A 15758-nucleotide genomic window follows, 5' to 3' on the forward strand; every position below is an offset into this window, starting at 1 on the left:
AAGTAGCAAACTGTCTTTGTTTTGTTTTTATTTGTTTTGGAGGTTGTTTGCCTAAAAGCCTCTCTGCAGCCACAAAAGAAAAATGTTGCCTTTCTTTTTTTTTTTTTTTTTTTTTTTTCTTAAAAGAAAAATCCAACAGCGGTGACCTCTGACCCCAGTCCTATTGGCCCAGACGGACACGACAGCTGAGCCAAGAACACTCCGTTTGCACAAAGCGTTGGGCAAAGTCAGCAGGTTCAGGTTGGACGGACCTCACTCTAACCGACCCCGCCCACCTGCCGCCCTCCTCCTCCACCCGGACGTCACGCCGCTGTCCGACACTGTGCTCCTCCTGCCCTCGACTCCAGCTTCTTTATTTGTGTTGAGACTTTTTGCACTGGAAGCATTTCCCCCCACCAAAGCTTTAGGAGGAGGATGGCTCAGCCTTTCACCCTCCTCCTGCTCCTCCCCTTCTCTCTCTCTGTCTCTCTCTCTTTCTCCCCCCAGCGGCTACTCCTGATGCCTGAAATCCACGAAAAACAAACAAAAAAAAAGGAACTTTTTAACCCAACTTCTTCCTCTTTTTTTTTTTCTGGCTTGAAACATTTGGTTTCGGTTCAGACAGACTGAAACGATCCACGCCTCGCGCTCGGATGTGCCTTTTTAGTTCGTTTTCTACTTTCCGGAAATAAAGCAGACGGCGTCTAAAACGCTTAAAAAAGGAAAAAAAAAACTTGCCTATGTAATGTTTAGAACAAAAGCTATACACTATAAAAAAATAGTACGTTTGTTCATGCTGTGTGTATATATAACATGTATACACTAACTGAGTCATTTGTATAAAGTGAAAATCTTTCCCTCCTCCCTTCGTCTTAACATACCATCATCCACCCTTTTTTCCCCCCAGTCTTTTTCTTAAAAATCCAACGCTGCTACAGTGGGCTAAAAAAAAAACAAACAAAAAAACAGGTCACTGTTGCTAATTTGCAGACAATCTCCAGTTCAGCCACTGCGATAATTTCCCAGGAAAAGCCATTCATTTCCCCCTCTGGTGCTTCAAAGCAATGGAAACGATCCAGTTTAATACACCAAGCACTTACATACACAGACGACGCGTGCTTCACTTTGTACATCCTACTAATTGCCTTTTTATCTCCCTTTCAAAGACTTTTTAATGCTTACGCTCATCAAACAGAGGTTGGAGTAGTATTAAAGTTGCAATGGAATATATTCAAGTCATGTTTTGGCGCATAGTAAAGAATTGGGGGGTGTTTTTTTTTGTTTTGTTTTTCTTTGTGTGTTTTTTTTGTGTGTGTTTTTTTGGGAGTAACACACTTTGTGCACTTTAGGCTGTACTGTTTAAGAGCCACAGTTGTCACAGGAATGTTTGTAAATGCAGTGACCCTGGGCAACACAGATCAGGCCAGGAAAGACACAAGTCTACCACCTCAGTTTGTTCCTTTTCTTTATTTCTCTGACATTTTCCATGTCACCCAAACGCTCGGTCGGCGGCTAATCGCCACGAACAACTCTTTTTAAAAAAAACTATATATATAAATAAATACATTTTTGCTCATTCACTTCGAGTTCAGGTAGGAGGAGGAGGATGGAGTTTTTCAAACTAGTCCTGCGACGCGGTGTTTGGGAGGATTTTCGTTCTGGTTTCATGTGAGAACACTTTGTCGTTTCGTCTTCGTTTTCCCCGTCTCAGAGGTTCCCGTGTCAGTATTGATGGGGTTGATCTTACCAAGGTCTCTTTTGTTGTTGTCGTTTCAAACCGCCCCTCTCACATCCACCCACCCACACCCTCAAAATAACTATTAAGTTCTCTGTTGATGGCACTGTAACAGCTTGATCCAGCAATCAGTTTGTTTGATGGTATGTGGCCTTTTAACTGCTTTGTATTAATGATCTTGATGAGATTAATAAATCACCCAGTCTTATTTTGTACTGAACCACTTATTTCTCATTTGTTTCTTTTATGTACTGGAACTATAAAGTTGTTGACATTTTCTCAGGTTTTTTTGTTGCCTGTTGTAGGCCAGAGCAAAGTGGTGCAGAGAAACGGAAAGGAAAGACTAGTCATCAGATTTCCCTCCAGGTCTCCTTTGTATTTGTTTTCATCCATCATCCAGTCGTCACCATCACGGCTGGAAGAAAAATTGGTAGCACTATTTGAAGGTGTGTGCATGAGACCAATGTGATACTGTCATAAACATGATAAAACACCCGTTATAAACACGAATGAGTCTTCATGAATGTTGTCATGAAGTGAATTCGGTAAATAATGACACTTTTAATGCAAAGTTCTATTAAAATTTGCATTAAAATGGTCAACTTTGCATTAATAATGTGATTATTTGCCGAACACTTGATGACAACAGTCGTAAACGTAAAGACTCCTTCATGTTCATAACAGGTGTTGTATCATGTTTATGACAGTCATGTCACTTATGCGCATACCTTCAAATAAGGTGCTACCAAAAAATCTCCAGACCATGATGGTGCCAATACTGTGTTTCACCAGGGAGATCATATGTTCAGTTTTTGTCTATATATGTAAACGTGGCAAACTGAACTTCCTATGATTTCCTGTCCAATAAGCTGCTTTTTTCCTCCAGCTCTTAAAGGTCGAGTTCAGCCGCGGCTCTCTGCAGCTCCTCCAGAGCCGCTGGTTATTTTTTTCTTTTTTAGCCTGTCAGATTGGGCGACTTGTTAGAAAAACAGATTCAAAATAAGAGGCTTAACTTAAAGCTATTAGATGATAATAAAACACTAATAAGTGATTTTATTTTATTATGCAGTCCCAGCTATAAAGCATGAGCATTTTAGCAAATATTTAACTTCAGAAAATCCCTTCAAGCTGAATTTGGGAAGCTTTGTGACCCTGGAGGTCCATTCAACCACAGAGGCAGACCAGCAATTTGTGTTGCTCACACAAAACATCTCAAATGGATTTATTGAAATGAAGAGCATCTAGATGTTCTGCCATTTTTTTTTTTTGCAAAAAGTCAAACTGTGCTGCAAGGCCCCTCGCTGTCCTCACTGTCCCACAGTCCTCCCCCGTCCAAAGCTGGTCCATAGGTCCCTCCCAGCTGACCAGGCGCAGGTCTGAGGACAAAAAGACACAAAGTAAGTTCAGGTTGGTTTTCCTTCACTCAGAACCGTAAATGTCGCATTTGAAATGTTTCTCTTCCTGGGCGGAATGATGATGCAACAAACATCACATAAAACCAAATTATCGTTGTGACCTCATCTACACATATGGTGTGTGAAGTGTTTAAAAATATGGTCAGATCCAGGAAACCAACAGATTTATTTTTTTAAATAAAAACCGCCCATTTTAACTGGACAAATAGAAAAAGGATCCATCCAGAATGATGCCAGAAGCGACATGTTGTCAATCTACAATTTATTTTAACATGAATATATTAGCATAAACTATTTATATATCTCGCTTGTTAGATTTGACATTAAAACACGTGTACACACCTTTGCGTTATGAAATAAAAGTTCTAATACAATCAGTAATTTTTTTTTTTTTTTTAAATCTTTAAAATCGCGCAGTAGTTCATCTTCCATGTGAAGCCAGTGCATCATTTATCACTGGGGTTACCTCAGGTTTTCCCTGCTGGGAGCGAAAGCCTGGAAGTTGTTCCTGACTGGAGCTGGAGCTGGAACTGGAACGAACCCAGCAGGTCTGCTGTCCCTCTCTGGAGCAGAATCGGCCTGATCCAGACGGTCGTTCACATTTAAAAGAACAGAGGAAGGACGTCAGATAGAGGGTTCATTATGTCAATGTGCTTTATCTGAACTAGAACACAGGAATAAGTGTTAAGTTATTGTTTTATAAATGCATCGATTTTTAAAAACTAATGACTTTGTTTTGCAGTTATATCTTTTGGCCACATGGGGGAGCCAAACAACACAATCTCCATTTCTTCTTGCATCGCGGGGCGTTGGGGATTGGTTTTAGGAGTGTGTACCGCGCACACGCACATTTGTCATCCTATTTTCACGAATATTGCATCGACTTTTGTTCATTTGTAATTTATTTGGACCCTTACGCTAAACCTAACCTTGACTCGATTCAAACCTTAGCCCTAAACCTAACAACTAACCCAAAAACAGCATTTAAACAGCAGTTGCTCCTCACTACCTAGTATTTGTTAGGAAAATGGTTCTTACACCGTATCAAAAACAAGGCCACACATTACACAAACACACAGTCATGTTTTTGTATTTTGTAGGGGCTTTACATTGACTTCCATTCATTTTCTACAGCCTAACCATCACAGGCCTCACTCTAACCAAAAGTCAATTCACGCCTTAGCCCTAAACCTAACCTCTACATCAAAAACAGTGTTTTCCCTCATCGAGACCGAGAAAATGTCCCCACAGCCCCACATTGTAGACAGAAATAGGATATATGAACCTGGTTCACACACACACACACACACACACACACACACACATACCTAAGTCCAAGTTAGAAAGACCAAATAAGCTAACATGCATGTTTCCCCATCCCAGGATGTTCCTTAAAGTCCTCGGGACTCACTGTCAGTCATGTTTTTGAAATGTACCTGCTCCAACACACCTAAGTGACACGATTCAATCGGTTTGGCATAAAGTTCAGCAGAAGTCCTTTTGGAGCCCATTCAATTTCATTACATGTGTAGAAGCAGGGAAACATCTAAAAGGAGAATGTGGAAAATGTGGATTCTGAGGATCAAGTATGAGGTCCAAAGCATAGTTATAATCCACTACAATGGCGTTTAATTCCCAGCAGGGGGAATTTTTATAGATAAAGTGCAAAAGTATTAATATATCCAGAATGTTCTGAAATTTGTCAAGTTATGACCATAAGAGACAGTGTTGCTTCTTGGGATTTTACGAGACAGACGCACAAAACAGAGCCAAAAAGTGGAATGACTTTGATCAAAGCATCTTAGACTGACCAAGTCCAGGACTCTAATTGAGGATCAGCAACGAGATATGAAAATGAAAACATTCTGCAGCTAAAAGTTCTTTAGCAAGACAGAAGTTGGATCCAAACAAGCAAAACGTTGAAGTACCTGCTTGGATGGATCGTCCCAGATGGGCCTGAAGGCACTTTTCAGATGTGGAGGAGGCGACCCTTTCCTCAGGCTGACCAGTCTCTTCCCAAAGGAACTGATGAGGCAAGGCGTCGGTCCATCTGCATGCGGCCCTGCGGGGCTCCTGACAGGAGGGTGAGGGGTGAATCTGGGAATCTGCCACCTCACACACACAGTTCTGCCTCTGGTTTCCCCCGCCGGCTGCTCCTGCTGCTGCCGGCTGAATGAGGGCTTCAGCAGCACGGGCACCTGGCTGTCCTCCTCGTCCTCGTCGTCCTCGTCGTCCCCGCTGTTGGTGTCCACCACCTCCCTGCGCAGGGTGCTATCCGGGCTGCAGGAGGTGACGGAGGAGTAGTCAAAGGCGGAGGTGTCGTCCGTCTCGCTGTTTGCGTGCGTCGTCTCCGGGTCGTTGGTGGATTTCACCGTGGGCTGGCTGAAGGTGCCCTGACCCGAGTCGCTGTTTTCTCCCCATCCCGCGGCGTCCGGAGCGAGCAGAGAGCAGCACGCATGACCGCAGTGGCAGACGGGCTGCCTCAGGGCGGCCCGGTCTCTCAGGAAGCCCTTCCTCCTCACCGGGCTGCAGGACCAGCACTCCAGGCGCATGGAGTGACCACCATCCACCCCGTTGGTGAGGGGAGCAGCCGGCTGGACATCTCTAAGACAACAAAAAAAAAAAAAGACTTTCAGCAGGGAAATCCCGCTTTTGGACGCCGATTTGAATCGTCAAAATCTCAAAGCCACTGCAAAAACGCCAAGGTCTACACACCTCTGAGCAGCACAGCTGGACTCCTCTCTTATCTGCTGGCTCCTGGTGCAGCAGCTTCCGGAGGACGCAGCGACTGCAGCATCACAGCTGTTCACGTCAGGGAATGAATCTCTCAGCAACAAATTATGGCTAACATTTAAAGACTTAAGGTAAAAAATGAAATCTAAAAAATGAAAAACATGACTCTAATTCACACGTTGTCAGAATGAATAGTGTTTGATTAAATATGCAGAATTCATCCAGGCAGAATTGGTAGAATGAACTCAAATTGGTTGGTTTCCTGTCATGAACCCAGCCTTGATTCATAATTCATAATGTTACAAATGAAATGAGGTCGAAGCCACTGGAGAAGTTTGTCTTGCCATCTCCAAATCCAGTTTTAAAGTGCATTTGGACTCAATGTCCAGCTATAGCTCCCCGTTTCAACCATCTGACCCAACTTAATATGAAAGGGAATCGGTCAAGACGCTGAAGATCAATCCTGGAATCACCAAAGCTCCAGCCAGTCATGGACTGGAAGTGTTCCTGTCCCCAGTGGAGACAGTTTAACATCACCACTCAGCTAGTTGGTCTCTGTTGGAAGTTAAAAGTCAAAGGATTCAAAATAACTCCACACTAAATTCAGGCTCGAGCACCAAGTTTTGTTGTATGGTGCATCATCATTCCACCGTAGAAAAAAACGGCCCAAAAACATCAGTAAAAGCCCCAAATAAAGAAAATATAAACTTTTCAACAGAACTGCCCAAAAACATTTAATATCTTCTGTCCTGTTGTACTTCCTCACCTTTGCTCAGCTTCCTCATCTTCCTCCCATCGAACGTCCTCCTCCAAGATCACGTGGCAGCGGGACAAAACGCTCCTCAGAGCTCTCTCAGACCCCAGCAACAGGCTGCAGTCAGGATGCTCCTTACCGGTCCACTGCAGCAGGTTCTTCAACAGGAACGTAAGGAAGTATTGTAAGTCAAGTCAATTGTAAAACAGTTGACATTTTACGCATCGTTGTAAGTACGTTAGCTTGCAAAAATCCCTTTCCGTGTTCATATTGCAACCTCAAACTCGCGTATTCTCAATTCTGGGATTGACTTTGACTTTACTCTTTTGTTTCTTTTATGAAACCCAGTGAAATTCATCAACAGAATCAGTCAAGTACAGATATTACAGGGAGTCTGTTAATTTCAGCGAGCCAAATTTAAGACTTTTAAAGACCTTTTTATAATGTCAGCCTGAAGGAAATTTAAGACCAAAAGAACTATAAATATAAGGTACGATTGAGAGATCCTGCTGACTCACGTTGGCTGGGAACAATAGTGAGGTAGTGGCAAAAACAAATGTTGTCCAACCAAGTGATGATACACTTACCTATGAGAGATGCAAAAAAGCCTGCTAACTAGCTAGCAGAGGTTTGTAGCAGCTAGTTGCCGCCGCCTCCAGACACTGAAGGTGTCTGCACAAACCTCAAATTACTGCCACAAAAAAACAAAACTACATAAGAGATTAAATAGTCCTGCCATGGCTAAATTTCAGACTTGTGCTTAGTGTATTTAAGGCTAACTCACGGTTTTTAAAATGAATTTGAAATTTTTAAGGCCTTAGTACTTAGATACACCACTGTAAGGCTTTTTAAGACTCCCTGATGCACAAACATCCTGTACTAGTCTTGCCATTAAGAAACGCACTTTTTAAAGAAAGTCAGATGAAGTCACTTGACAGACGATGCACCGGATGGCTCTCCTCATATCAGACCAGAACTGAACCTTGTAGCCTGTTTTCAAAACGCTAGCTAAATTAACATTGTACATCAATCCAAACTCGCTCCTCCCAAAAGTAAAACACGATGGTGGCAGGGTCATGGTGTGGGGCATACTCTTCTTCAGCAGTTCCACAAAGTATTGACTCGTGGGGGCTGAACAGAACTGCATGCCACGCGTCTGAATTTGCATTGTAATATTTTCATAGAAAAGCAGAGTACCTTCAGTCAGAGGCTTTTTTCAAATTCGTTGTAATACAGACCGCTACAGTAGATGCCCACGTAAACACTCGTGGGCATCTACTGGATGGTAGATGCCCACGAGTGGTAGAAGAACACTGGATGGTCTTGAATGAATATGAGTCACAGCGATATTTAACTTCCCTTTAAGCACAATGTTGTGTTGATCTAATGACGTGAAACACATTAAAGTTAAATTCTGACTCTCACTAACTCACCTGGATGTGACTCAGGTAGCTGTGRATCCTAGCAACAGGAGCCAACAGCAAAGASAGCAGTTTTATTTCCTCTCTCTCCATCTGGCCGCTCTGTGGGAACGACCAGAAAGTTGCCATTGGCGACCATGTCCTCCCAGTTGTGCTGTACTGGTGTGAGGTCAGCACATTGTCACACGTCACCTACCTGTGTTTGGAGGCTTTTCCCTTGCTGATTCAGCCGGTTGAACTCGAGTGAGAGGAACGACGCCAACGTCGTCGTGTATTCGAGATACATATCTGGAAAAGCTGTCTGGACAACCAAAAGTCAAAGTCAGCAGCCCGCCGCCCGCCATGACGGACGGAAATGTCTGGAAGCGACTTAAAAAAAAAAAAAAAAAAAAAGAGGGAAGACGGAAGATCTCACGTCGTTTTGGCCGATGAGCTGCACCAGGATGTCGCCGACCAGAGACTTCCAGTGTTCGGCGGACAGCCTCTCCTGCAGGGTGTTCCTGAAGAGCACATGTCGCTGCAGGAGCTGCTCCACGAACCTCACATACGTCTGACTGGGTCACACGACAGAGGGGGAAAAACAAAACCTCTCTGACTCTTTGTTGATCTCAGTCACACAAAGCAAAGCGGCGACTTTCTCTCCGGCGGTTTTAACCCAGTTTTAACCCGAGGCGGGACTCACTACGGCTCTACGGTGGTCTGGAGAGCTGGCGGGGTTTTGTACTTGTCGTGCAGCTGGTTCAGGGTCGACACGTATTCCCACTCAGAGTGCAGGAGCTGCATGGCCACCTGGTGTCGAGCATCTGCGCAACAAGAAATGGAAGTCTGGTGTTGGAATATTTCATTTTCATTATTCATTGTTCAGATTATTATTCACGTTCGGAAGCTGGACGTCCAGTCCGCACACAGAGGCCTTACGTGAAGCCCGGAGGCGCCCACCGCCAGGAATGGCTGCTAAACGGCTGTTTGGCCAGCAGAGGGCGCTCAAGAATGCTCTGTTTCTCACACGTGAATTTCAACTTGAAAATAAATATTTGTAGTTTATCTTTTAAGGGCCTCAATAATTTGAAGGATTAAGAAAAACATTTTTGAATAATAACTCAGAATAAAAAAAAAATTTAAAAAAAAACAAAAAAATTGAATGTAACTTTACCCAGAAAAACCTTTGTAGTCTAATTTACAGTAATTGCATGTTGAAAACAAGCTAATGAATAAGCATAAATTATCTATTTTTTTATTTGTATTTTTTCTTTTCGTTTTTTTTTTTAGAAGTTTGGTGCGGTGGGACCCCAAATAAAATCCTGCTCAGGGCTGAATCCAAATTGTGGTTGAATCCCATTTAGGAAGCTTTTAAATCCAAAAAATACAAATGTCTTAATGGAGCGGAACATTTCAGAACCCCGGGRCTGACCTGTTCCTTCGCTCAGCCCGGCCTTCAGACCCTGGAGGAAGCAGTGAAGGAGCAGTTTCCCTCTGGACAGGCAGGCCGGTGGGGGAGCACAACACTCACAAACACCGGCTGGCTCTGCTGGATCGCTGGAAAGAGACAGGAGACAGATGGAGAGAGATTCTCAGCTGGTCTGACGTATTTTTCAGTGATTAAAAATATCACACGTTTTGCTGCCTGCTGCATTTATCCAATCTGAAAACATTWAAAAAWTWWWAAATTCTTCTCTATGGTCCGATAAGATAAGATAAGGTGGCACACAACAAAAATCAAGAATAAGTAAATAAATGAATTAAYTAAATACAATAAATAGCAATAAGTAGTGATAGTCTAAAGGACACACATTGCATATGTGTGTGCACATATAAYACTTATAATAATGTAATATATAATATATGACAGATATATGATTAGGCCTGTGACAATACTCAATAAATCAATTAATTGCATGATAAATTAAAACAAACTCAGTAACTTCCCTTGGCGTGATTTATTGTTTTTCTCTTTCTGCCAAAAACGAGACAAAAGTCTTTTTGGAGGATAATTTTGTTTACTTTGCAATTCATTTTATTTGTTGTTTCTGTTGTTTTGTTTATTTATTTTTGGAGACTTAAAATGTCTTCCAGTTCCAGTGCTAAATGTTCATTAGAATTTAAAGTTTAGTGATGTTTGAGAATGTGTTTTTGTATTATTATTATTATTATTATTATTATTATTATTATTATTATTATTATTATTATTATTATTATTATTATTATTATTTTGCCATTACCATTATATTAATTAAAAATTGTCTCATGACAACAATATCATCGTTTATCGTGATAACTTCTGGAACAATTTATCGCCCAGCAAAATCTGTTATCGTGACAGACCCTCTATGACATAAAGAACAACCTTAAAAATCAGAATCCTGCTCAAAATGCCCGTTTGGATTTCCGTCCTTCTAAGCCAGAGTAAACATTCCAGGTTTCTTATCCGTTGTACCTTTCTCTTGGTTTGGACGTGAGGCTCTTTCCGTCTGGCTCGGACCCGGCCCTGTTGCTGTACAGCTGCACAATTTGACTCCTCAGCACTCCAAGTTCCTCCTGTGGGAGGAAAAAGAAATCCCAGTCACAGTCAAACGTTGATCCCTGTTGCCGTGCGCTGGACGGACGGACGGCCACGTCCCGCCTCACCCTCAGAGACTCRACCAGCGCCTCCAAGCGGAAAGCTTTTTTCTGACAGCTCCTCCTGTTCTCCTCCAGCTCCTCCCTCAGGTGCGAGTCTCCATGCTGGATCCGACCGAGCTCCAGCAGGGCGCTGGTGAAGCCCGTCTTCAGTTCTGTGACCATGAACTGTAGCTACGGAGGCACACAGGAAACATGACGCTACAGTGGCTYGATCTTTTCTGAAACAGTTCCTGTCACAACCATGAACTTTCAATGCGTTTTATAAGATTTTAATGTGGGGGGAAAAAAAACAAACAAAAAAAAAAAACACAATGTAAAGTAGTTAATAAAACGGGAGTGAAAAGAAAACGATGCATGGTTTTTATTTTACATCACAAAAAAGTAAAAAAAAGAAAAAAACGTTGCAAAAAGAAAACTACCATATCAATATAAACAGTATCTCCATGTCGAGACATGTTTTTTTTAAGTAACCTGACAAAAATAGACAACTTTTTCAGACARCTTATCTTCTTTAAGAAAATTCTCGTCATTATTTTTAAGAACCAGTGTTTCATTTTTATATCGAGGATTTAAAATCAAGATAAACATAAAATGGATGAATATTTTTTTTAAATTACAATTTCAACTTAATGACAAGGAAAAACGGATCTAAAACTTTTTAGTGTCATTCTTTRTGGAAATATTGCGCTGAACTAGACCAGGAGCAAACAGACAGAGCCACAATGAAATGTCTTAGATTAAAGTACAYTGATGTCTGAATGACCTAGTCAAAGTTCARACTAAATCMGACTATGAAACCGCCCAATATGACTAAGAATTTCAGTTTAGATGTGTGAATTGGGTTGAGATGTGCTTCCAAAGACAGGAACTGACTTTTAAAATATCTTATTTTTAGAGAAAAACATCGAAAGACATATTTCATTTCCTTCCCCTTAATAATTATCAACCAATTATTTGCCTCTTCAATAAAACACGTTGAACTTTGTGGCGTTCACTTATAAAATGAAGCTACAATCAAACCGTCTTGCTCCCTRGAGAGGCTGTATCTGCTGCCACTAGAGAAATACAAGGATGGAAGGATTTAGCGTGTACCGTCTCTTAAAATACACCGAGCCCGGCTGATGACGGGAAAATTACCTTTGAGATTTCAGAGACGAGCTCTGCCTCTTGGGGCTTCATGACCTTTGCAGAGAGGGACACAAACAAGCCTGTTTGCAAACACGCAGCGACTGATGAGCACAAACCGAGCAGCCCGTCTTGACGGCTTCAGGGATGAAAGCCTGCCTAAAACCGCTTCCACTTGAAAAAGGTGGATTTATTCTTGTGTTTGTGTTACCTGTTCAGATGTTGCTCCTGCCAGCAGACCCTCTGCTAAGGAAGCGCTGAGCGAGCCAAAAGAGCCGCAGGGGGAGCTGCTGCAGGAGCCAAGATCCCTCCTTAGAAATCTGCAAACAGAAGGGCAGGCAGAACCCGGAGAAACACAACGAATTCAATTCAATTAAAAAAATAAAAAGCCAAACACTTTGTCGTTTAAACAGGCGTTCAAGTAAAACCCAGCAGAAAGCAGGTGATGTTTTTAGCTGATCAAATTCCACATGTTAGTAATCATATGGGCTGTAACGTCACTCAAAACTTTGAAAAATTCTCGTTATAATGTAAGGGACACACAACCATCCAGCTATTCTCAACTAAAACGTCAAATAAAAATAACTTGTGTTGCAGAAGGAGTTGGAAAACACTCGCCTGGCTTAACGTTCTTCTGTTTCTCCATCCAGTTAGAAAAATGTGCATTCAAGTCCTGGAGTTCTTAGCTGTTCTGTTTCCACCCGTTTCCTGCGGTTGCTTTGTGTCGTGTGCTGCTCTTGGTGCTGCTCTTGGTGCTGCTCTTGGTGCCGCTCCGTGTCCACAGCAGGTCTCCTCCTGTGAGGAGGCAGAGCTTGTAGCTGCCTCAGAGGAAGGATGCAAAGCACACTGCAAATCAGAGGGCTGGAGGTCGTCTGTTGTTTTCTATGATAATAAAAGATTGTTCTATGAGGAATCGACTAGATCAGAGGTCTGCAACCATTACAGCCTGGAGAGTCACTTTTACTGTCAGGCCAGACAAATGAAGCTGGTTTAGAGCTGCAAAATGTTGCGTTTTGACTAAGAATTTTAGATAAATATAGGAAATACAGGGAATTTCTATAGTTTTAAAGAACCACCGTTTTATTTTTACTTTTGGGATTTAAAATAAAGGTAAAGATAAAATTTTGCAATAAAAAAAAGGATGCATCTTTTTTTCCTTTGGTGGGTTAGAAAATAATGAAATTTTAAAAATAGCACATCGATTCCAACCTAATCATGAGAAAATTTACATTGAAGACAGATTTTTTAAAAACTCTTAATAACTGAGAATATTTTTAGATTAATTTCAGTCATTTTCTAGGAACAACTTGAAACAAAATCTTCAAATCTGTAAATTTTTGTCTTTTGGAGCTCAGAAATGTTTTTGGTTGTTTTTTCTAGAAAATTTCTGCGTTCTAACTATTTATTTTTTTGTTCTTTTTCTACCTATGGTGGCCTGATACACCGTCGTAAAAATAAGATCTAGAAACAACATATTACCGGCTCTTTCAGTGTCAGTATTTGTGGGAAAATCAGTGCAAATATTGCTGAGAACCCAAAAAGCTACATTTGCTATATAAAATTAAAAACATTAGCTATCTTTTTCTATTTTTCTTTAGCCAAAGTTATTAAGAGCCATTGTGGCGCAGGTTGCATTTCCCTGATGGATCTGGAAGCCATTTGTCAGACATTATGGTGCTTTGCAAAAGCTTTATTTCTATTGTGCTTTTCTGCATGTTCTTACTTTACAACTACAAACTTAAATGCATTTTGGGGCGAGTTTACATGTAGGAAGACACAAAATAGAGAATATTTGTGAGGTGGAAGTAAAAGAATTGAGGGTTATTATTGAAAATAGGTCTGGACTTTGACTGGGCCACTCTATCAAATGAATTTAATTCGATCTATATCATCTCTGGCCGCGTTTTTGGGGTCACCCTGCTAAAAGGTGAACCTCGGCTGCAGTTTCAATTGTTTCTTCCAAAATTCAATGACAATCTCACCAACAGGTTTTCCTGTCCTTGCTGAAGAGAAGCATCCCTCAGCATAATGCTGCCACCACCATGTTTTAATGTCAGAGTGGTGTGTTTGGGATTATGTGCAGCCTTAGTTTGTTTTCTGATTAACAAACCTCTGAGACTTCACACAAAAAAAATCTATATTCATATAAAGATTATTATTTTTCATATAGGTGACTTTCTGAAATTTGGCTACATTTGACCAGAGGGCGCCAGAGTAAAGAGGCTCAATACAAGTAGACGCATGATTTTCCCTTCACTTCACAGCCATAGGTTGGAACCTTGCTGACTCTTTGTCACATTAACTAAATGTGAATACTTTTGCAAGGAGTTCATATTTCTTATGAGTGACATAAAATGTGACAAAACATAATTCTATAGTTGTGAACGGCGAACACAAATATGAAAACTTGTACAATGTGGACGCAGAGAGCTTTTTAAGTAAAAATATTCGCAACAATCCCACTCTGTTTTAATAGTTAGCATCGTATAGGATGTTCCTCTTTTTATTTTTACATTTAAAATATACAATTTAGGCTGGTTGTTCGCAATTTTAGTTTTAGAGCAGGGGCGCCCAAAGTCGGTCCTCGAGGGCCACCGGCATCCTGCATGTTTTAGTTCTCTCCCTGCTGGTAGCAACAACMATTTCAGCAYGTCAGTCTTCTTCTTARGCCTCTAATCAGCCATCATTTGATCCAGGTGCGTTAAACCAGGGAGAGACACTAAAACACGCAGGATGCCGGTCCTCCAGGACCGACTTTGGGAACCACTGAGAGACAGTCTTCGAGATGTGTCGTCTTCACTCCGCCCACGCTTGCTTTGACCCAGCAAWGCAAATCGAACACCACTACGGGCTGTTGCGCTGCGGTGGGCGGAGTTAAGAGTCAGCTCTTGAATCTGATTGGACGATAGTTTTGTAGCGTTTTAAAATCGTAGCACTTGAACTGGCTGTCAAAACACCGGACACGAAGAGAGCGAAGAAGGTGGAGAATAAATACATTAAAATATATATTTATATACACATTTAGATCTTAAAAACTGTAGAACTGCTYGCTGTTGAGGACTGTTGTATGAATAACTATTTTAGTAGCTTAATTTAAACTTTTTTAAAATGACGGAGGGATAGCTGACATTAGCACGTCTGTACCGTCTGGCGTTTTATTMGAACTAAAAAAAAAMCAACCTTTTAAATATTTAAGAATAAAGTAGATATAACATGTCTGACAGTGAAACCTACTGTGATTGTTATTGTTTTACTTTACCCAGTCTTCTCTCTCAGGCGTCTGACGACATGAGAAAGACCGAGTTTGACTCTTCCTCTGATGAAGATGTGGAAGAAGAGCAGCTGACTCCGCTCCACATTAGCTGGTATATGAAGCAACATTATCCGCCCCTCCAAGGCTCCTCGTTACGGCCACAAATTGAGTTTAATGAGTTTTCAGTAATTTTGTCATTGACACAAAGCAGAAGTGGAAGTAAAAATCTAAAAACTGTCCTGTGCATTTGTGTTTAGTCCCTCTGAATCTAGAAGACACAATATTAGGACTTTTTTTTAAAAACACTATCCTGTAATATTTTTGACTGTGTTTCAGGTTACCCCTGTCCATAGTTGAGTGCTCACAGTACCTTGGAATATGTGCACTGCCAGGTAAAATCATGTTGATCTGAAAGGTCTACTTTAGGACAAAGACATTTTTTTTTTTTTGTTATAATACATTTCTTCTTATTTCAGGTTGCAAGTATAAAGATGTTCGCAGGTCCTTGCAAAGAGATGTTGGTAAGGCAGTTTTTGAGGAATCTTTACTCAAATCAGACATTAAAGCTGCAGTATGTAACTTTCTATGTAAATATATATATATTTTTTTTTACGTATTTGAACTATTACCATGTATATGAGACAGATAATCTGTGAAAAGATCCATTTCCTTCCTGTGCTCTGAAGAAATGTACTTCCCCAAACAACCAATCAGAGTCAGGAGG

The 15758-nt window shown here is 41.2% G+C and overlaps 2 protein-coding genes across 2 annotated transcripts in view; one reads left to right on the forward strand and one right to left on the reverse strand.

Moving 5' to 3' along the window:
• Window positions 1–2906: 2906 nt before the first annotated feature.
• On the reverse strand, window positions 2907–13798 carry LOC103458312 (uncharacterized). Its single transcript, XM_017302408.1, has 16 exons — window positions 13764–13798; window positions 12483–12599; window positions 11993–12101; window positions 11794–11838; window positions 10663–10827; window positions 10472–10572; window positions 9449–9573; window positions 8720–8840; window positions 8453–8591; window positions 8234–8338; window positions 8050–8139; window positions 6629–6774; window positions 5845–5931; window positions 5058–5733; window positions 3596–3708; window positions 2907–3090 (listed from the first exon to the last, which is right to left on the reverse strand). The coding sequence occupies exons 1-16, from the start codon at window positions 13796–13798 to the stop codon at window positions 2991–2993; spliced, it is 2274 nt and encodes a 757-aa protein (XP_017157897.1). The 3' UTR covers window positions 2907–2990.
• An 853-nt stretch (window positions 13799–14651) lies between these two features.
• cdkn3 (cyclin dependent kinase inhibitor 3) overlaps window positions 14652–15758 on the forward strand; it is a 3376-nt gene continuing 2269 nt past the window's right edge. The window contains exons 1-4 of the mRNA XM_017302410.1: window positions 14652–14761; window positions 15058–15146; window positions 15371–15426; window positions 15511–15614. Of these exons, the coding sequence (XP_017157899.1) occupies window positions 15070–15146; window positions 15371–15426; window positions 15511–15614 (237 nt within the window). The 5' untranslated portion in view covers window positions 14652–14761; window positions 15058–15069. The remainder of the gene's footprint in view (window positions 14762–15057; window positions 15147–15370; window positions 15427–15510; window positions 15615–15758) is intronic.

The sequence above is a fragment of the Poecilia reticulata genome, linkage group LG22 (genome assembly GCF_000633615.1).
Source record: "Poecilia reticulata strain Guanapo linkage group LG22, Guppy_female_1.0+MT, whole genome shotgun sequence".
Taxonomy (NCBI): domain Eukaryota; kingdom Metazoa; phylum Chordata; class Actinopteri; order Cyprinodontiformes; family Poeciliidae; genus Poecilia; species Poecilia reticulata.